Source organism: Phacochoerus africanus, chromosome 10 (assembly GCF_016906955.1).
Source record: "Phacochoerus africanus isolate WHEZ1 chromosome 10, ROS_Pafr_v1, whole genome shotgun sequence".
NCBI lineage: Eukaryota > Metazoa > Chordata > Mammalia > Artiodactyla > Suidae > Phacochoerus > Phacochoerus africanus.
Genome location: NC_062553.1, coordinates 138,724,102 through 138,746,447, shown reverse-complemented (window position 1 = coordinate 138,746,447; position 22,346 = coordinate 138,724,102). Strand labels below are relative to the sequence as shown.

Genomic DNA, 22,346 nt, shown 5'->3' with positions numbered 1-22,346 from the left:
AGTCTTCACAGCGGGTACTCTGTCCAGGCGGGAGGCCAAGAGATGTGACACACATTCCCTGAATCTTCGTTCCTGATTCTAAAATACGATTTCAAAGCTGTTATGTGTTACAAAGAATGACGAGCAGCACTTAATATATTTAATAAACCCAGTTTATTTACATCGCACACGTCGTGCCGTGCAGCTTACTGAATCGCACTCAGTAGAAGGAAAAAGACAAGCACTGTTGCTACTGAAAATGGCTTTGTATAGAAAGATAATTCTCTTCAGTGAGTTAACTACAACCTTATAAATCACTATAGACAACTTGAAACAACCAAATGTATTCGTAAAGTCTGCAGGTAGAGCTTTTATAATTTACACATTGTTAAAATTAAAACCAGGCTTAGACTGAAGCTGAATAATCTTATTTTAATAAATCTACAAAGTGAAAATAAATACACATTATTACAAGGCTCAGATTCAGAGGCGATTTTTAAGTGGTTATCCTTTAATGTTAACAATGTCCTAAAAATTGGTATCAGTAGTGATGTGCACACAGTAGGTGGTCAATAAATGCTGATAAACAGAAGTGTTTATAGTTGACAGCAATCCACATTCATTCATTCCCTATGTTATAATAAGCACATTAAAGATAAAAATGAAAGAGCTTTCTTACAATATTCAATATGTTCATAAAGAGATGAAGTGTTTACATGGAAAATTTAATTCTCCTTATAGTCAGACCTGTATGCTTTTTAAAGTCAAAAGACAGTCTAAAAGTATGGTCTATCTATTCAGATGACAAGTATTAAATAATGCATATACTCTAAAAAAAGGACTGTTTTTAAAAATTAAAGTGAAACTTCGGTGCCAGACCTAAAATAACTAGACTTCTCCCTCAGTTTTAAATGTATTGTAACTACTCAGTGTATTCCATTTGGCCAAAATATCTATTTAAAAGCAATGGTGTCATGTAAGCCAGTGAGGGATGCTTTAGGGGAAATATATCCTGTTATCTTTCCACCAAAATCTCCCATCACTTGCATATGAATCAAATTTCTGGTCTTATGAGGTAAAATGGCCATTTCAAAGTGGAGTTCTATCGTAACAATGGGTACAATATGGGGTGCACTTAGCCTACCAGCGGAGAATGCTCCTTGCTGAGATACGAGCGAGGGGAATTTATATTCAAAAAACAAGTTTTTACAGTTGCATAAACTGAGGCACATTAAATAGCATTGCAAACATCAGGCGTTCAGATGGCATTTGGGGAGTAAACTCCACCATCAATCAACACCTTCTGATATTTAGGAATTTCAATGTTCTGAAGATACACCGGTGCTTAAAGCAGTTCATGTCAACCCATTAGGAAACGTGGGTAATATTTTATGTTCCGAGAAACAACCTGTTTTGATGGGTGGCTGCCTCATGGCGTTGAGCTCACGCACATGAAGAGACCAGAGGACAAGCGCGCTCTGTTGCGTGACAGGGCAGTGAGATCTGCTTTTAAATATACACTGAAGGGTCAGGCCCAAATCTTCGACAGTGCCTAGCAATGCTGTGCGCTTTCAGTAAAAGGCTACCACGGGCTTAAGCAGCAAGACTAGAGCACAGGCGAGCCATCGTGTCATCAAACGGGGCAGCTGCGTGACTGTTCTAAGGCTTAAGGTTCATTTCAGGGTCAGGAACTGGTGGGCCACCTGGATTCTATGGCCTTGAAAGTAGCACCCATGTACCTGGGAACCCCCACCATCAGGAAATTTAAGACTGCAAACTCAGAGAGGTGAAAAATCTTCCATTATAGGAATTTGGGGACCAAAAATCTGCCATCTGCTGGCAAGAGTTCAATTCTTATATGGAATTAAATAATGTTATTTGAAATTGAAAAGCCCAAATGGCCTCTCACTTGGTTATTAGCCCCAGAATTTGGGACCCAGTCATGTAGTCAGTTTTTAATACGATTTTTATCTGATGGCAAATGACAATACAAGCCCTTTTCCCTTTCTCAATGCCTCTCTCAACTTAAAGGAGAGGAAGTTTAAACGTTTTGTTCTAGCAAACTAAAACCCCAACGTTCCTGGGCAGAAGAGACCCTACAGCCGAAGGAAGTAATATCTCACGCGCGGGTGTCTCACGAACCGTCCATGTACAGCGCGAGGGCTCCCCGTCGCCATTGGCTCGCGCCAGGCACAGGCTACGGCAACGCCTGCCTTGATGAGGCGCCGGAACCTGGCCTTGCGCTCGAAGCGCCTTCGGGCGGAGAAATCGCACAGGTCGGCTCCACGCTGCAGCGGCGCGAGCCCGGCCGAAGGCAATCGAGCTGGTGTCCGGCCAAAGGACGACACCCCCCGCCCCCCCCCCCCCACCCCGGCCGCCCCTGCGCTTCAGGTGTTTCCCACGCACGCCGACGAAACGTCGCTTTCTGTTCCAGCCGCAGTCAGCAGTGTTCAGGGCCCAGAAAGCAGGAACTATTACAGACCCCCAAGGATGCTGTTCCATTTTTCTGAAGTACGCATGATATACACAGCAAACCAGGGAGGAAAGGAAAGGCTGCTGGGAACCTTAGAAACAGCGGGGCACACAACTCCCCGTTACCTATTGCTTAACGACTGAAGACACCAGGGGCCATACCTGAATTCACAAACGCGACACGTAGTCAGGGCAAGGCTTGCTATGTCTGTACTGCATGACATACACTGTTGACTGATGCCACCAGTATAACATCACGACCGCAAGGATGTGCCATATTTGGTGGCTTGATCCGAGGTAGTTCAGCTGGCCTGCAAGGGGAGGTGGAGAGCAAAGAATATCGATTGTAATGTTTGGACATTAAAAGGAAAATACATTTCCACCTCTAGCCTTGGAAATATGACTCAGCAGCAAAAAGACTTCGGCAGCCTCAGAGTACCTGGAGACTGACTGGAGAGTCATTCGGACCCAAAGTTTCTAAAACAAAGACCAGTTCATATCTGAGTCTGACTTTAAGGTGTTATTCATTAAGTATACTGGGGAACTTTAGAAATACTATTCCAAACGGCTTTTCAAAATCAAGACTTGGTTAATTTCAGGTATTTGACCTTTTGTCTCCCACAAATCAACTCATACGCCCGGGGAAGAAAAGACATTACATGACAGAAGCTAAGGAAATTAGTGCTACACATCACAGAGTGAGTTGGGTATGAAGCAGAAACTTGGTTGTATTTGGGTATCATTCCGCTTAAAGCACTTTTTTTTTTTTTCTTTGTATGGCTGCACCTGCAGCATATGGAATTTCCCTGCCTAGGGGTCAATTTGGAGCCACACCTGCAACCTACGCCACAGCTTGTGGTAAGGCCGAATCCTTAACCTACTGAGTGAGGCCAGGGATTGAACCCACATCCCCACAGAGACAACAGCGGGTCTTTAACCTGCTGAGCCCCAATGGGAATTCCAAAATTCTTTGTTGGTTTTCTCTGTAGTCTTTAAAAACTTAAAAAAAAATTTTTAAAGTTACTTTTTTGGCCACGCTCACGGCATGCATAAATTCCTAGGCCAGGGATGGACTCTGAGCCACAGCACTGACAACACTGGATCCTTAACCACCAGGCAATCAGGGAACTCCTGCACTTTTCATTTAAGCAGATGTATAAGAAAAAAGCTCAGATCTGAATCTTGTGCTATCAGACTACTGGAACAATTTACAAAATGTAATTAGTAATAGGCTAATTAATCAAGGCTGATTAGTTCATATACAATTTAGGAGAATTACTTAATTTCTCTTTGTGGTTAAAGTTTAAATTCCAAGGAGATTAAATAACTAACATGTGGAAAGCATCCTGAAAAATAACAAAGTAAATAAAATGTAGAGCTATGGAAACCTAAATGTAAATAACTTTTCCTCACTTATGGTGCTTCTCTGGTCACATAATAAAAACCTTCTCTGTCTTTTCTTACCAAGAAGAATAATCATACGGCGTGTAAGTTTTAAAGTTTAAGTCAACGGAATTCTTTCTGTGGAGGTTCTTAGCCTTTTTTTGGTGCCATGGAACCCTTTGACAGCCTAGTGAAGCTCACAGACTCATTTTTAAAAACATAAAATACTGAGTATTATAAAGAAAACTTATTAATTGTAACACGAGTATCACAGATCCATTGAGCTCTGTCCGTGGACATCCTGGAGATCCCTGAACCCATCAAATATCATGTTTATATATTTACTTATTTTATTTTTTAATTTTTTGCTTTTTAGGGCTGCACCCAAGGCATGCGGAAGTTCCCAGGCTAGGGGTTGAATCGGAGCTGTAGCTGCCAGCATACGCCACAGCCACAGCCACAGCAATGCCAGATCCAAGCTGCGTCTGCGACCTACACCACAGCTCATGGCAACGCCGGTTCCTTAACCCATTGATCGAGGCCAAGGATCGAAGCCACAACCTCATGGTTCCTAGTTGGATTCATTTTCGATGTGCCATGATGGGAACTCCTATATTTAAAACAATTTAATCTGGGCTGAAAGTAAATTCTTTAGGTTTTTTTGTTTGTTTTTGTTTTTTTAATGGCTGCACCTGCTGTATATGTAAGTTCCCGGGCTAGGGGTTGAATCCAAGCTGCAGCTGCAGCCTACACCACAGCCACAGCAATGCTGGATCCGAGCCACATCTGCGATCTATGCCATAGCTTGTGGCAATCCCGAATCCTTATCCCACTGAGTGAGGTCAGGGATCGAACCCACATCCTCATGGAGACCACGTTAGGTCTTTAATTTGCTAAGCCGCCCAGGAACTCCAAGGATGAACTGTGTTGGTTTCACCGTATTCATTCACCATCTCGCCACCACTACAGCATGTTTCTCTTTCGAGCCGGGCAGGAAATGAGGACTGGCCAGCCAAGGGTTCCAAGCCGAGCATCCAGGAACCCCTGTGACCCTCACTTTGCTCTGAGATGCCCTGGCACTTCTTACGGTCTCGCATCTCTGCTGCTCAAATGTACCTGTACCTCTACTCGGTCGGCCACACGGGGCATGTGCTTTTCGGCAAGTTCGTCTTGAGGAACGTCAAGTTACCAGCTTTTGACCTTGTATGGGTGTCTTATACTAGACAGCTGGGAGTTCTGATTTGAATATTTTAAGGCGTAAAAACACTACGGCCATAATCTCCACACAGAGTGCAGAGAACTTTCATTCTTGATTTTCCACATGTACTGATGATGAAGAAATTAAAAATAAAATATTAACAAAGTGATAAAAAATATACTTCCCTAGAACTGTTTTCTGAGGGAAGGCCTGGCCCTGCCCGGAGTCCGGGTGGTCTTCGACTCGGGCACATGCGCTGCTCGTGTTTCCAAATCCTGGCCTTTACACCCAGCTTCCTCTTTTTTCCGGCTTTTGAGGGCCATGCCCACAGCGCGGGGAGGCCCCCAGGCCAGGGGTCCCATCGGAGCCACAGCTGCCGGCCTCCGCCACAGCCACGGCATCGGGGGACACAAGCCGTGTCTGCGACCCGCACCGCAGCTCAGGGCAAGGCCGGAGCCCCGACCCAGCGAGGCCAGGGATGGAACCGCACCCTCCCGGCTGCCAGTCCCGTCCGCGGTGCCGCCACGGAAGCTGCTGACGCCCAGGTTCTTCGCCGTATATTCCAGTCTGACTTTTGACGCCGTGGTGAAACCCACGTGCACAGAGGAAAGCCTGCCTTCTGAGGTTCTCCAGTTCGAGGTGTCTCGGCCCTTCTTCTCTACCAACACTCGTGGCGAGGGGCACAGTCCTATCTAGGACTCGCTGTGGAGGAGATTCTTCTCCCGGGGGGAGGGAGGACAACCTGCCATCTGAACCGAAACTGCTCCCCTACTTGCAGCCCCCAGACCCAAAGACTGCTGCTCCATCTCTGACTCTTGACTCGAGCCAAAGCCCCCCTGGACTCGCATCACTGGGCCCCTCAGTGAGCCACAGACGCCATCTGCGAAGTGGGCTGAGGGCATCGCAGTAGCAACTGCTAAGCCCTCCCGAGTGCTCGCTGCTTGGGAGGAGCTGTGCTGCATGTTTCAGGTGCATGTTCCCATCTAACCTGCACAACCACCCGGGAGAGAAAAGTGTCATCTTCGTGTTTCAGAGGAGGAAGCCGAGCGGAGAAGGTTTCACTCGTGTAGCAAGTGAGGGGGATCTGAACCCATGCTGTCCGACCCTGGGGCCGAAGCTCCCACTCAAGCTAGTACACGGCGTGGGGAGCACTGGTGCCCTCCCCCAGGGTCCTCTTCCTCATCCCCCATCAGAAGATGGTTTTTCTCTGGGCCGAAGAAGCAGGGAGATGGGTCCTTTTCTTAAGCTTCAGGCGTGGGGATATCTTGGGGACACCACGAGCCTTAACTCATATTATTTTCTTCTTACCCCTGGGCACCAGGGAGCTGAAAGCCAGACTGATGGGCTTTATCTACTGCATAGAAACTTACAGGAGGTATACTGTGACGTAACCCTGAACCTGGCCCCTCTTCATCAGCCTCTGCTTCTCGTTTGTTTTACGGGTCTCTGCATACATAAACTCATTTGAAAGCATAAGCTGATACACAAAGAAGCAAATGGTAAGTGCTAACGAGGGCCCCACAAAAAAGGAGTGGCTGGGAGTCAGCAGACCCCCAGCTTTGTCAGGCATTCACGATGGTGAAATGGTGATAATTCTATCTACTGGCTCGACCCACAGTGTGACAGTGAAAGAAAGTCTGTGGAAGCCATTCGAAAGTTAGGGATCTAGAGAAGAGCTGAGGAGAGAAGCACCAGTCTATAACCAATGATACTGAGAAAATAATCCGCAGTTTTGACGCTCTGAAACACATACCTCCACCATACCGTCAGAATAAGGAACCCGGCCACGGCAGAAGCCATGCCTACCTGGAAAGTACCTTTCCGGAACCTTGGAGACGTAGAACAGGAACGCGAGGACAGCAATCACATACATCACGAGCACACGGGGCGCGAAGTCCTGAAAAGCAACACACGGCGTGTTTCACAGGTCTCCCTACGGCGACTGAATTTCGAATTTACTGCAAGTCTAATCCACAGACTTCTTTGATGTGCGGAATTAGAATTTACAGGTGGGGGTTACGTCTGTTAAATCCGAATTGGTTTTGCAGACCGCCTCCAGTAACAGAAAGCCTGCTCTCGGTCCTGAGGAAGCACCCACAGGAGGGAACCCAGAGACTGCCTTCAAGTCCAGGGAGCCACAGCACCCAGAGCTCCCACAGTGTGACATCCGCAGGGCACCCAGCCCCATCGACAGCACAGGCGCATCGGGGACGCGTGTGGGAATGGAGGGACCAGCTGAGCAGGTAAAGGGACTGAAAAGGGACTCGAGGCTGGAAAAGACCCAAGAGGCTTGGTCCAACCATGCAATCTGTCCCACCGCCCAGATACATGGCCTTCTCAACACTACGATACTCTCACCGCTCTCCTGGAAAGCTTTTCCCTGCTCTAAGGAGATCAGCCAGCTCGAACTTATACATACTCTTCCTAAATCTGGTTATAAACCTAACTTACCAAGAAGTCATTTAAGAAATAAAGACAAATTACTCCTCTTCTTTCTACAAATATTTGAGAATCAGCCCCTGCCCTAAATACTGTCTCCTCAGAGGAATCAACCTCCGATTTCTTACACATTCCACGATGCGACTCCAGCCGACCGCCCAGGTTCAGCTCTTTGGAGCTTTTCATCTTTGGTTAAGTGCCTCCCTCTCCAGCTCTTTAAAAGCAGAGCTTACTAGAGAATTTACCTAAAAGTATCCCTTTATTGCTACACTGAAATCATCTGTGACATCAGACTTGCATCTTAGGAATCACTGTCTTCCTAGGCCTTATTTCTATTTGAAGATTTCTGAACACAGAAATGTTCTTTCTTTCTTTTTTTCCCTCTGAATTTCTCTAAAATGAACTGGCTTAATGGGTCTGGTCCTCTTTCTTTGTTACGATAAAGCTTAAAAGGATATGTTTCCCTCTCCCCAAATTTCACTCACTTCTCTGTCAATAATTAGCTGTTCCTTTTCGGTTAGGATGAAGTCTGGAGGGGCAGTTCCCTGCTCTATTTTCTACTTATTTTCAGGGCATCAAAACACGATAAAAATCATGTTTTCACAGATACCGGAATCAGGGAACTTACTCAGCACTCCTCTCTCACCTTTCTCCCCATTTCCGACTGTTACAAAGGAAGCGTCACCTTGTCCTCAAATTGGCAGCATGGCCAGATCATAATCACTCCACTCACTAATCGCCTCCTCTCTCTCTTTTTTCTTTTTGCCATTTCTTGGGCCACTCCCGCAGCACATGGAGGTTCCCAGGCTAGGGGTCGAATCGGAGCTGTAGCTGCCAAGCCTACGCCTGAGCCACAGCAACGTGGGATCCGAGCCGCGTCTGCAACCTACACCACAGCTCAGGGCAACGCCGGATCGTTAACCCACTGAGCAAGGGCAGGGACCGAACCCGCAACCTCATGGTTCCTAGTTGGATTTGTTAACCACTGAGCCACGACGGGAACTCCAACCTCCTCTCTCTTTAGTTTGATATTCAGATGCTTCCGACCGTGAAGTTGTTGCCAACTTCATGCAAGTCTATACAAGCCTTCTACTAGTCCTGCTTCTTCCAAAAAATAATTATTTTGAATAAAACCTCCATTCAAATCCCCATTTTCCAACGTGGCCACTGCAACAAGTATGTGTGATTTCATTTCTCGGCATAATTGCTTATGTTAAAAATTCTCAAGTTTACTCTCTAGCACCCAGTGAAAGCATTTTTATATGAATCTCTAAGAACTTAAGTCTTACTTCTAATCTCCTTCTCAAGAATGCCGAGGAATTCTCACTGAGGGTCTTTCTGAGGTACTCCCACTATCCCCCCACGTTTTCTGACTGTAACAGTGCTTCTTTCCTTTTTCCAATACATTTTCCTTGCTGGGAGGAACACCTGCATGGCTCCAGCCACCCAGACAGTAACGGCTTTCAGGTGTCCATCACGGGCCTCAGGCTCTGAGCTAAGTCCGGACCCCATCTCCACCTCTGCATCCCAGGGGCACCTCAGACTCCACAGGTCCAGGAAGAACTCCTTCGCACGCTTCCTCCTCCACACACGCACACACAGAGGAAGCAGCTGCCCCCCTTGCTCCTTTGCGTTGTTATCCCCGGCCCCGCCCCGCCCTGGCTGACAAAGCTGGACGGTGGGCGGCGTCCTCCACAGTGAGGACTCGGCTGTTTACACGCTAAGGGTGGCAGCAAGAGAACTAAGAACGCATCACTTCACAGAACTACACCACAGCAGAAAAAGCGGTTAGAGTTCCGTCCCCGCAGAGGAGGTGTGTTTATTTGTAAGCATTGTTACACAGTCACAACTGTGCTCTCAGATGACAGAGACCTGCCCCCGCGGCCTGACTGTACTACTTTACCCAAAGGAGTAAAATCGAAAGGGCAACAAAACAAAACAAAACAAAACCCAACCATGACACATACTGAGCACATTGAACCCACCTGCACAATAGGAGCCCCGACGCCTCCATTGAGCCAAACCCAGTGAAGAGTAGGGATCACTCCGTATCCCGAAACAGAACAAAAGATGACAGAACGGAGCCTCTGCCACTGCTGGGTGAGGTAATTGGGGTGAATCTGCGCAAAGAACACCGCCAGGATCATAGCCAGCACTGTGATCAAGTACACCTGCCGCCAGTACTGGAATGCAAGGAAACCCAATTGCAATGGTTAATGACAGTAAGGGGAGTTCCCACCACGGCGCAGTGGCAACGAATTTGACTAGGAACCACGAGATTGTGGTGCGATCCCTGGCCTCGCGCAGGGGTTAAAGAGCCAGTGTTGCCATGAGCTGTGGTGCAGGTTGCAGACGAGGCTCCGAGCTAGCGAGGCTGTGGCTGTGGCTGTGGTTGTAGGCCGGCAGCCGTAGCTCTGATTAGACCCCTACTGCTGAGAGTGTGGCCCTAAAAAGCAAATAAAATAAAAATAAAATAAAATAAAATAAATAAAATAAAAACAGTAAGGGAAGGAAAAGAGTAATTTCTAATTTTGGCTTCTACATTACACATTCCAAATTCTATTTGGCATTTTCATTTCCAAACATGATCACCTTCCTTCCTTAAAACAAGGCATGTTGCATACAGCTGTTGGGTTTCTTAGGATGATAAACCAGATCCCCAAATGAGCTGGTAAAGAACACATGTGTTCATACAAAAGCCTCCCTGAGTATCTATCGCATGCCAGGGGCAATTTAAGTCCTGCGGAAACAAAGATGACTATGACGTGAGCTCTCTCAGCGGGTGGGCGCACAGCTATTACGGGGGCAGACACAAAAACAAACAGTTATCATCTAATGATAAGTACCGTCATCGAGTTATGAACAATGCTACAGAACCACAGAAGAGCAAGCAACTGGTATCTGGTGCAGCTAGAAAATGCTTCACAGAAGAAATGACATCTAAGCTGGGTCCTGAGGAACACAGAAGACTTTCTGGGAGGAGGGCGCCCTCAAGGAAAAGGATCAGCCCCTGGAGTAGGGGGGTCTGGGAAGTGAGGCTGAAAGGCAGACTAGGGATCGGGGAATGGAGAGCTCTTGAAGAAGCAGATGACATGGTTGTTTTCCAGACAGACTCATTAGAATGAAAACCCTGACATCAGTGTTTTAAAAAAGAAGAGGTGACAGGAAGCCAGCCAGAAGATTAAGAGAAAGAGTGATTCAGGGAGAAATTAGGAGCTTGTACTCTTGTTGAACAAGGAAGATAGATGTGAACAACGTATTCAGGAGACGCTTTGGAAATAAATTAAAGTCTTCATGCTTGACTAGATGTGTGAGAAGGCAGCCGAGGATGGCTCAGCTGTTACTTGTATGAAAGGCCACACAAGTGGCTTTTACTAAGGAGCAAATGAACAAAGATGATCCAGGGAGAGAGAGAGACAGAGAGAGAGGGAGAGGGAGGGAGAGGGAGGGGGGGGGGGAGAGAGAGACTGTGTGTGTGCGTGTGTGTAGGGGAGAGAATGGGGAAGCAAGGAAGAATGTTCTTTTAAAAATATATCAAGGGAGTTCCCGTCGTGGCTCAGTGGTTAACGAATCCGACTAGGAACCATGAGGTTGTGGGTTCGATCCCTGGCCTTGCTTGGTGGGTTGCGGACCTGGCGTTGCCGTGAGCTGTGATGTAGGTCACAGACGCAGCTCGGATCTGGTGTTGCTATGGCGTGTTGCAGGCTGGCAGCTGTAGGTCCAATTAGAGTTTTGTTTTAGGGCTGCACCTGCGGCATATGGAGGTTCCCAAGGTAGGGGGCCGCTGGCCTACGCCACAGCCACAGCAACACAGGATCTGAGCTGCATCTGTGACCTACACTACAGCTCACAGCAACACTGGATCCTTAACCCGCTGATCGAGACCAGGCATCAAACCTGCATCCTCATGGATACTAGTCAGATTCGTTTCCACTGAGCCACAGCAGGAACTCCAAAAATGTATCAAGTTTGAAGGACTTACAGAATATTTAAGTATCTCAATGAGTGGTTGAAAAGCTGGTCTTGAAGCTCAAAAGTTAGCATCACCTCGGACAGAGCTCTCAGCCTGGGCTCCAGGCACTTCTCTGGGACCACTATACTTCCTGAAATTTATATGTCAAAATAATCGGTCAGTTTGTGCCCCAACAACACACATTATCTGGGAAGGAGGGTCCACAGTTTTCAATCTCAGTCTCAAAGAAGCCTGTGTTCCTTAAAAGGTACAAAGCCACTACGGCTACGGAAGATTTGAAAATGATTAGGTACCTGAGGGAAGAAAATTTTTCCTTTAAATGATCATGGACTGTATTACCTCTAATAGTTTTCTTTTCTCTTTACCTCGGATTTCAGTTTTCCTGAGAAAAGATTTACAAAGTATCCCCCTACTCTCTGATACTCAGATACATTTGGGAAGAGGTAAACAAAAAACACATTTCAGGAAAATATAGAATAAGATAAGCAAAAACAATTTAATTTCATGACTACGCCTAAATTCCTATTTTTTTAAAAGATGTAGAGAGTTTTTTTGTTTTTTTTTTCTGTCTTTTGTCTTTTTAGGGCTGCACCCACAGCACATGGAGATTCCCAGGCTAGGGGTCTAATTGGAGTTGTAGCCGCTGGCCTACACCACAGCCACAGCAATGCCAGATCTGAGCCGCATCTGCGATCTACACCACAGCTCACGACAACGCCAGATCCTTAACCCACTGATTGAGGCCAGGGATCGAACCTGCAACCTCATGGTTCCTAATCGGATTCGTTTCTGCTGCACCAAGACAGGAACTCCAAAAGATGTAAAGAGTTTTCTGCAAAATGAATAAGTTGTGAAAGATGAACAGATATAAATGAATCAATTCACAAGTAAATTATGTATATATTTAACTTTATGCTTATCTTCCAAAGTAATCAGGCCTAAAAAGCAAATGGCTCATATATAAGTGGCTAAAATTAATAACGCTCTTACAGTCAAACCAAATCTATGATTTTTTGCTTTGCTCATTTTACACTCCAGCAGTGGGGACAGTTTTTTCTATTATTGTATAGCAACGAAGGTCCTACCTAAGAATTCCCAACAGTCAGGGCTGCACTGCCGCCAGTCCCCCCAAGGAGTGAAGGCTGGGGACAAATAAGGACCACCTGCTCCGCAGGATGGGCTCAGCAGGACAGGCTCCAGTGCTGGGGCGAGGGCTGCAAGTGACTGGTAGGTACACTGCTTCTGGGAGAGCAGCTCTGTCCTGGCTCTGAAGGGGAAGGAACTGGAAATACAGAAGGGGAAAGAAAGGGCATGGAGGGGAGCAGGAGAGGAAGAGAGTGAGGGGGGCGGGGACGCTGCGAATGTCGTGAGCCCACGGGAGGAGTCAGCTGGCCCTCTTGGCTGAGATAAGAAGTGAGGAGGTAGTTCAGCTGCTCAACATATTTAAACCAGCTGCTGGATAACCTGACCACAATGTTTCAAATGCTGATTTGCACCAGGCAAAAACCGACTTTTGTAACTTTAGGGTCAGAAAGCAGTGTGATCTAGAACTCAGAATATATATACACAATGGAATACTACTCAGCCATAAAAAAAAAACAAAACAAAATAATGCCATTTGCAGCAACATGGATGGAACTAGAGACTCTCATGCTGAGTGAAGTTAAGTCAGAAAGAGAAAGACAAATACCATATGATGTCACTTCTATCTGGAATCTAATATACGGCACAAGGGAACCTTTCCATAGAAAAGAAAATCATGGACTTGGAGAATAGACCTGCGGTTGCCAAGGGGGAAGGAGAGGGAGTGGGGTGGCTGGGAGCTTGGAGTTAACAGATATAAGCTATTGCCTTTGGAATGGATGAGCAATGAGATTCTGCTGTGTAGCACTGAGAACTATGTCTGGTCACTTATGATGGAGCCTGATAATGGGAGGAAAAAGAACATGTACATGTATGTGTGACTGGGTCACCATGCGGTACAGTAGAAAAAAAAAATTGTATGTGGGAAATAACTATTTAAAAAAACCCAGAACTCAGAATAGGCACGCGTTTGTTAAAGACACTCACCACCCACGTGGTGGCCTGTCTTAGGCCTGCTCCAAGGTAAGACTGAGGGAAGGAAGACATCCTTCTCGTCTAAGAATACGGGGCAACACACTCACAGAGAGAGGGGCCAAGGACGAGAAGGGAAAAGGGGACACAGTAGCCAGCTTCCTCACTTTAGCAAGTGCTAACTTCAACTTCAACTCTATAAACACAGCAATAAAAGACATGTAATGTGCATCTGAGGCATCACACAGCTATGCGGACTAGGCGGGAAACAGTAGCAATTTCACGTTTATGCTAAGTTCCAGAAAATGCCTCTCTCTCCGTATGTTCTTTTCCCATGGAAAATGAGTAAAGTGAGTAGGGACTGATAATAGACACTAGGGACCACAGGGCTCTCTCGAAAAGTGAGTTTATGCCTCCGCAGGCTTTTCTGTCTCTTCTCTAGGTTAACTAATTACACGCTTATTCATTAATTCAAGGGATCCTTGACAAGAAAAGCCAGGCCCTACACGAAAGGCAGAATATAAAATGTTTTAAGTTACTTACATTATTGCAATAAAATGCATAAAATACTCCAGAGACATAGCAGCCCAGTATTCCAACAGAAATTCCTGCATAATCTAGTGCCATCCATCTTCGACAGGTTTTCTCTGATCGATGGCAGGAAAAAAGATGATAGCCCACAGAGCAAAGCATACAGACCTATGGAAAAGAAAACAAATCTTAGCGAAGTGAAACAACAAAAAACCTGACGCAGCTAGCGCATGACCTTTGAGGGAGCGGTCAGAGCAAAAGCCCAGGCTTCTCAGCCAAACAGGCCTGGACTTGGGCCCCAGCTCCGGGCCTGACCCTAAGCCATTTCCTTGAGCCTGCTTCCTCAGGGCTCAAATGGGCACAACAGTCATAAAGAGCGAAACCTAAAATGCCAGCCGTCTTATCATGTGAAAAATCTAAATGAATAGCTGAGTAGAAGGAAATCTACTGAAGTTTATTCTGATCCACAAATAAGTTTCCTTTTTAAAACTAATTATGGAAGTAACACATATCCTTAAAAATAAATCAAATAAGGACTTGTATGTGTTAAAAAAAAAAGCCCCTCTCAATCTATTCCCTAGTGGCAGCCACTGATAACATTTTTAACGTCACTCTAGACAGTTTCAATGAACATGTCAAACACCTGTGATGCAGAAGTCTATACACACAAACCCACAGGAACGCAGGATACATACCTTTTTAGACTAATCAAATGAAAACTTATCGTCTGTCCTGATATTTACTTTTTTTTCATTTAAGACTTTTCAGGTCTGTATGAGAGTTCATCGTAGAGAGTTTACTGTTAAGTTAAACATGGCTTTGCTGCATTCAAGGAAAAATAATTATGACTTAGGCTGACTTTTTATGTTGCTACATTGAGAATCAGACTCATCTGATTAAATCAGCTGTTCTGAAGACTGATAAGGTTTCTACAGCTGAGCTCCCTCCAGCCACTGAACACCCGCTGTGTGTCACGCACTGGGTGTACAAAGAGGAACCTTCTACTCTCAAAGAGATGTTTCTGAAACAAGTAAACAAATGGTGATGCAGGAAGAATCAGAGGAAAAGTCAGTGCAGAGCCCCGTTAGAAAACAAGGGAGGGAGGGTCCCAGATCCCCGAGTGCATTTGTGCGCCCGAGGGGTGGGAAGAGCAGGAGGAGGAGAGCTTCTTACCTCAGAGAAGGGCTGCCACCTGCGCGGGACCCTAAGTGGGCGTGGCATTCATCGAGGACATAAATAAAGGCCCACGGGCTCACTGGAGAGCCCACAGGAGAAGCAGCATGCTGAGCAGCACAGGACCGTTAAGAAACGTCCCGCGGCTCTCCGGAGGGTGTGGTGATGATGGGGCCCGCACATGGAGGAGCGTGACTTTAACGGTATGGGCTGTGTGTGATGCTGCTACCCAAGATCCTAAGTGCACCCTTAGAGAAAGGCTGCGATGAGAGGTCACAGCAACAGCCTTGGGAAGCAACGACTAGAGCCTATACAAAGCCAGGGACAGTGCGGGGGTGGGGGAATGGACAGATGAAGTTCTCTAGCTATTCCATAGTCCGGCCAGTAAACAGCCCTGTCAGTCCCCAAGGCCTCGGCGTCAAGACTCAAAACACGGTTTCTAGCCACGATCTGATCTCGTTTCTCCAGCCGCCACCTATTTATTGGTTGGTTATTTATTGGTTGGTTACTAAGCTACAAGTCAGAGTTTACTGACCCCATTAAATCTAACTCGAAGCAGCAGGAGTTTTTTATTTTGTTTTTTTCCTCGGATTATCCTTGAGATAAAACAAAGTAAAACCAGAGAACATCCAGATGCATATTTTCACTGACAGGGAAAGATTCCCATCGTCACTGTGCTGAGTGACACGAAACAGCAAGCAGAGCTGCCCCGAAGCTGCAGAAGAGGGAGACAGGCAGGCGGGTGTGATGGAGTTGTGTCTGCACAAACTTCGGGAGGAACCACGACCCAAATGTCAAATGGGGACGTGGAATTTCCACTGACGTTCACTTTCTTCCAAACGCTTTTTTGTTTGCTTGAATTTCTACCATCTGACAGTAAGAATAAGAAACAATAATAAAGCTGATTTCATTGAGAAGGAAAATAAAAGAGGAAAGAGTAAAACTACAGAATCAAGAGGAAAGTAAAATACACAGGTGATCCCATCGTGGCTCAGCGGTTAATGACTCTGACTAGGAACCATGAGGATGCGAGTCTGACCCCTGGCCTCACTCCGTGGGTTAAGGGTCCAGGGTTGCCGTGAGCTGTGGCGTAGGTCGCAGACACTGCTTAGATCTGGCGTTGCTGTGGCTGTGGGGTAGGCTGGCAGCTGTAGCTCCAATTAGACCCCTAGCCTGGGAACCTCCATATGCCACGGGTGCGGCCCTAGAAGAGACAAAAAAGAAAGAAAGAAAGTAAAATATAAAATATGCAGTGTTTCTGGAGAACATCCGAGTTTCAGCAAAGTTAACTTGTGTTGTTTTGTGTGAAAAGGGATGTGTTGTTAGGGTTGCTGTAAAAACTGGCTGAGAAGTATCTGACATACTGAATACACTCCGTTTCCTGGGCAGTTCCCTGCTGTGGATTAGAACTCGGTCGAGACAGACAGATGACCGCAGCACGACCGCTACCAGGGGGCGCTGGCCAGGATAACCAACCTGGGGATCCCGTTGCTCCTCTCTCTCCAGCCTCAGCTTTCTCCATTTTTAAATGATTTCATCGTCTCAGTTTTGCAATTCACCCTCTTCTTAAACCATTATGAAAATTAGAGGGGGTTCCCTGAAGGGATAGCAGCTGTGGGTGGGTGGATAAAGGGCAGGCCTTGTGGGAAAGGCGAGCACATGGGATCCTTGAGGGAGACAGGATCTACCTAACTGACAGCAGAAGGCGAACCAGTTGTTTTTACCGAGGATTAGAAACAGCACTGCAGTCTCTAAGATGCATCTCCACACTTAACGAGGAAGAAGTTATTTTCATGGTAAAACTGGAGAGGGATTCTAAGAGATCTCTAGGCTCCAATCAGGACAAAAATTAAACCTGAGAAAGAGTATACTTTAAAAATTACTTAAAAAATAATTTGCAAAGAATAACACAAAAAACACAAGTATTCGTTCCTGAAAAGAAATTTAAATATTACTCTAGAGACTAAGTTGGAAGAAAAGGAGAGTGGAGATGCTCCTCATGTGTCTCCTGATCATTTAAGTCCCGAGTTTTGAGACCAGCGATGAAGGTGAAACACAATGAAAGAAACACCGCAGCCGACTTACACCTCCCCTCGCAAGGAGAGCGGCACGAGGTCATTTTTTTTCTTTCCGTTTTTGTGTTTTTCGGTCCTCTATGCATTTTTTTTTTTAATTTAAAAAATGTCAACCAGATTTTGGTCTGCATTATTTTTCTTCTCTAGAATTACCTGTTTGAAAAAGTATTAAACGAAACACCCCCCACCCCACCCCCCGCTTCTTTTTTAGGGCTACAAGTGCCAGTGCGGCATACAGAGGTTCCCTGGCTAGGGGACCAATGGGAGCTGTAGCTGCCGGCCTACACCACAGCCACAGCAACTCAGGATCTAAGCTGCATCTGCGACCCACACCAAAGCTCACAGCAACGCTGGATCTTAACCCACTGAGTGAGGCCAGAGATCGAACCTGCATCTTCATGGACACTGGCTGGATTTATTCCTACTGAATAAGCCATGATGGGAACTCCTAAAGGCACTTCTACAGATCCCTGAAAAAAAATGACAGAGCTGAGGAACTATCGAAATACAACAGGTAGTAGAGAGGAGGAGAAAGTGAAAGTATGTGAAACTAGATGAGTGGAAAAGGGACCAAAGGAAATTAACATTGAGGTGAGAGAAAAGACCAAAACCCACAAAACATTAAAACTAAGAGGATATGGGAACAAACACAGAAGTCACAGACATACAAACAGGAAAAGAGACACCTGCTCAAACAAGTTTTAAGCAGATAATAATTTCTGCTTCAGTCAGCAAATAAAGTACAACCAGCGATTCCTATCCTTGTATTAATCTTAGAGCAGAGTTGTCTGAAAAAAAGAAAAAGAAAGAAATTTTCTCCATCTTGAAAACTTATTGGATTTCAAATAGGTTCTCATAATATCCAATTACACTCTCATAAAAGCAGACTTGGTGCTTCTGTTGGAGACGTTGACAAGCTAACCTACATGCTATTTGGGGCTCTTGAAAACAAGCAGTGGGTGTGCAGTAAGGTCCCTGCCCGAGCTTGCGGACTAAAGCTCTCCTCACCCATAAAAGTGTTTGCGAAATGACTTACCTGGAAGCAGAAAAGACAAATAGAACAAATTACAAAATCTTCTCTGGAAGCACTTGCCGACGGTAACACAGACGTCATGTCATAGATTCCCAGTGTGAAGAAGAGAAAGAAACCCAGCAAATGGCTCCAGATGTTAACCGTCTCATTAGATAAAATAAACAAACTGGAAAAAACAAACAAACAAACAAACCCAGCAGCTCAGATTCTCTGCTCGCTTGCTGTCAACATTTAAAAGGTCAGGGACAACTGGGGGTTATCCAACACTTGCCACTTTAGGCCCTTAACCCCATCTGTGTCATTCTAAATTTGATAGACCATTTAGCTTAATTTTTCAGCTTTTTTCCACATCTCCATCAATCCTGGGATTTTACAGTTTTTTCTTGTTCACCTCTACCACATTTACCATTTCCTTCCTCCATCGGAGTTATTTATATATAAATTCTATCTCATCCTCCAGCTCATCAACTCCCTGAAGGCTGGCACCATCCATCTTTATGACACCACTGTTCTAAGCACAGTGTCTGGTTCAGATGAGATGCTAAATGTCTACAAAAATGAACGTGCAGATTAAAACTGGGTGCCAGTCAGTCTGACACACGCTGACGTTCAGTCATAGGTATCAGAAAACCTGCTAGATGTAAGGTTAGGCACGAACGTGAAAGACCTTTTTAGTAGTCATTACACGCAAAGTTAAACGCACTTGAGAGAAGCAGGATACACACAAATTGGTCTACTGGAAATGCCCTTTAAGATAGGCATGCTGCAACAACTTTGTTTTGAAACCAAACTAGTTTCCAGGTGGCATGAATTTATTCTTTTAGGAACAATAGGAGGTTACTTTTTTTTTTTTTGTCTTTTTAGGGCTGCACCCGAGGCATATGGAGGTTCCCAGTCCAGGGGTCGAATCGGACCTGTAGCAACACCAAATCCTTAACCCACTGAGGGAGGCCAGGGATCGAACCTGAGTCCTCATGGATACCAGTTGGGTTCGTTAACCACTGAGCCACGACGGGAACTCCAGGAGGTTACTTTCAATAGCAGTACTAATTGCCCTCTTTCAGTATGCCCTAACTAGTTTGAGTTTAGGTAGTCTTGGTGGTGCAGGCCAGGGCAGAGTGTTCCACACTGGCCGGGAATCAGGAGGTGCCCTGTCCCTTCACTCCCCTGCTGGGCAACAATTGGCTCTGCAATCATAAGCAAGTCACTTAACCTCTCTGGCTTCAATTTCTCCATCTCGAAAACAAGAGCCCTGGATGAGATACTGCTGCAAGTCCCTTCCAGCTCCTTCCTTGAGTCTGTGTGATGTTTCTCCAGCTGTGGCTAGGACTCATCGGATTATTGAAAGGTGACATCATGACTCAAGATTAAAATTTGCTTGCATTTCTCTAGAAAATCTAATCTTTTGTTTCAACTAAAATCTATGACCTTCGCTGCTTTAGAATCTTTATTAGTAAGTACCAACACATAACTCGAATAGTGAATCTGCATCAGTCGCCAGCTGCCCATGTCATAACCACAGCAGGGTCTCACACAGATGCTCATCACGGATAGAGTGGACCTCGTATTGTGAATTTCAGGCTTTATCCTGTTAAGTCTCAAGTATAAAAACTACTCCTACTGGGGGGGGAGACACAGAAATGGGAGGAAACACGTCCAACGTCAGCACTATGACAGCGATTATCACACTGCCTGCTGCCTCTGAACTTTTCGTTTTGGGAAAACCAGTGTAACCTGATTGAGCAGAGAGCCACAGTCTTGGCATGTTCCTTCCAACTAACAGAGTACTGGCAGAGCAACTGTGACATACAAAACCTCTCCTATATCCCAAATCTGTCCTGTCTTTCTTGACAGCCAAGAGAGGGGAACAGCTGAACCTGGAAAAGACCATGCCGGCGGGAAGGGCACTTGGAAGAGTATCTCCACAGAAGATCTGATCTACTCTCATTCAGTGAGAGGTGAGACCTGTACTCTGCTCGGCGTCAAAATCAACAACCAACTTCACCTTCAAATTCAACCATAATAAGTCATCATTTATTGAGTACTTATTATGTGCCAGGCTCTGTGTAACATTTGACATACCTAATCCCATTTGGTCCTTAGTACTTTCTGAAGCAGATACTGTAATTACCCCTTAATTTACCAGTGGGAAAATAAAGCTGGGAGAGGTAAACTTTGTCCATGGTCTCATAGCTGTTAAGTGGCAGATCTGCATACCCAAGTCTTTTTTACTCAACAGCTGAAGATCTAAAGCACTGTATTTCACTCTTTGATCCCTGAGGTTTGGACCCTGGTATCAGAATGCAGAGGACCACCACTAGGTGGGTATAAAACCCCTGAAGGCAATTCACTGCCTGCTCTATCTCTGTGGAACTCCACGCCCACAACGGAGCCCAGCTCTGCCTTCCCCTGTTAGTAACTTACACAAAGGAGGCAATGGGGAGTTAAGCAGTCCCTAGGATTCAAACTGTGAAGCCCCTGGGCCATCCATTGAAGACTCTTAGGGATGGACAGTGATGGCACCGAGTGACTGTGAGTCCCAAAAGCACTTTCAAAGCAGGCAGGGCGAAAGAACCAGGGCAAGACCATGCTGAAAAGACCAAGAAGCAGACCTGTGGTTACTGCTCGAGCAATTCAACAGTCCACATTCCAGCAGTGGGTTTTGTCACTCCAGGGACCTAGAGCTAACCAACATCTGTATCTTAACTCTCTTCAAGTGGGGTCCTGCAATTAATTTCTGTAAGTTCTAACAGGAAGCTAGTCTAAGAACTAGAACACTAGATTTTTCGGTTTTGTTTTTTTAAACCCAGGCTTTGAAGGGACTCAGTTTTAAGTTTAGATGAAAAAATTCCTTTCTTAAAGTCGCTTCTTACACTCTAATGGAGGGTGGTGGCTGTTACAGGCTCTCTTTGCTATAACAGCCTTTCCCACACAGCGTTTTTCACAACGGTTATTATGTAATAGTGTAATTAGCACCCAGGCTAGACCTCGACAGCTCCATAAGAACAAGAGTTATGCCTGCTGTTCTTTCCAGGACCTAGTAGGGTGCCTGGTACCTAGCAGGGGCTCCAGAGTATCCGCTAAATGAATGAATGAATGTGTGTGTCTATATATATATATATATATATATATATATATATATCCTTGATTTTATATATATATATATTGTGTAATACATATAATATATGTATATGCCATGTGAACTTACTCCTATTATACAGGCATTTATCTGGCCCCAAACGTCCGAATTTCCACAGGGCTGCCTTAAAAATAAACAAAGCTTAGGTATACACAGGGGCAAGTATGGCTCAGCCATCGTCAGTGGGGTGGATTCCAACATGTATCCCGATAAGCACTGAATGGAATAAAGGATGTAAAATCTCTCCATCAACAGCCAAGTGCCACGGGAGAGTTAGTGATTATGACCACTGTTGCTGTCAGTCTTCGTCCCACGGATCAAGCACCCCAGCGGGGAGAAGGAAGGATACCAAGACAGGAGAGGTGGCAGAAGGGATGAAAAGGATGGGGCAGCTAGGAAATGACGGGCATAGAGAAAAGGGGGGAAAACAGCAGGCGGACCAGACAAAAAGGATGTGCAAGAGGAGGGGCCGCCGGCGCGCCCCCCAGGCGCGCCCAGCGGAGGCGGCCAGACCTTACCTTTTGATACACAGCCTGGAGGGCAGGTAGGCCCGGTAGCCGTCGGTGATGTACGGGTTGTCCTTGAGGGACACGGGGATCTGCTCGTAGGTGTAGAGGCGGATGCCGCGGGGAACCAGGACGGGCCAGTACTGGTAGCTGCCCAACTCGATGTAATGCGCACTCTTCAGCAGCTTCTGATGCATCCTTCCCGGCCGCCGCCGCTCCCCAGCCGGGAAGCTCGCCCAGGCCCCGCCTCCCCGGGGAGGGGGCTTCGCCGCAGCAGCCCCCGCCCCGGAGCTGGCGGACGCCGCGCGAGGTCCTACGGCCCCGCAGCTGCCCGGGCCCGGTACCGCGCACAGAGCGGCCACCGGCGTCAGCGCCCCCGCGGCCCCGCGA

The 22,346-nt window shown here is 46.2% G+C and overlaps 1 protein-coding gene across 2 annotated transcripts; it reads right to left on the bottom strand.

The window, feature by feature from the left end:
* Positions 1-134: 134 nt before the first annotated feature.
* PAQR3 (progestin and adipoQ receptor family member 3) lies at positions 135-22,326 on the bottom strand. Of its 2 annotated transcripts, XM_047798721.1 has the most exons (6): positions 21,969-22,326; positions 18,315-18,477; positions 14,043-14,198; positions 9,457-9,654; positions 6,839-6,929; positions 135-2,762 (listed from the first exon to the last, which is right to left on the bottom strand). In XM_047798721.1, the coding sequence occupies exons 1-6, from the start codon at positions 22,151-22,153 to the stop codon at positions 2,620-2,622; spliced, it is 936 nt and encodes a 311-aa protein (XP_047654677.1). In that variant the 5' UTR covers positions 22,154-22,326; the 3' UTR covers positions 135-2,619. The 2 variants fall into 2 exon arrangements, with proteins under 2 accessions (XP_047654677.1, XP_047654678.1); XM_047798722.1 differs by lacking the exon at positions 18,315-18,477 and having other exon boundaries at positions 21,969-22,069.
* Between the last annotated feature and the right edge of the window lie 20 nt (positions 22,327-22,346).

What these genes read in the sequence shown, in the direction of transcription:
- PAQR3 (XM_047798721.1), bottom strand. Translation starts at nt 22,153, where the DNA reads ATGCATCAGAAGCTGCTGAAGAGTGCGCATTACATCGAGTTGGGCAGC. An exon ending in TCGGGGCTCCTATTGTGCAG is followed by an intron (nt 6,930 to 9,456) that starts GTGGGTTCAATG and finishes GTTGCTTTTCAG; the next exon opens with GACTTCGCGCCCCGTGTGCT. An exon ending in TCCGGAAAGGTACTTTCCAG is followed by an intron (nt 2,763 to 6,838) that starts GTAGGCATGGCT and finishes CTCCCCTTGCAG; the next exon opens with GCCAGCTGAACTACCTCGGA.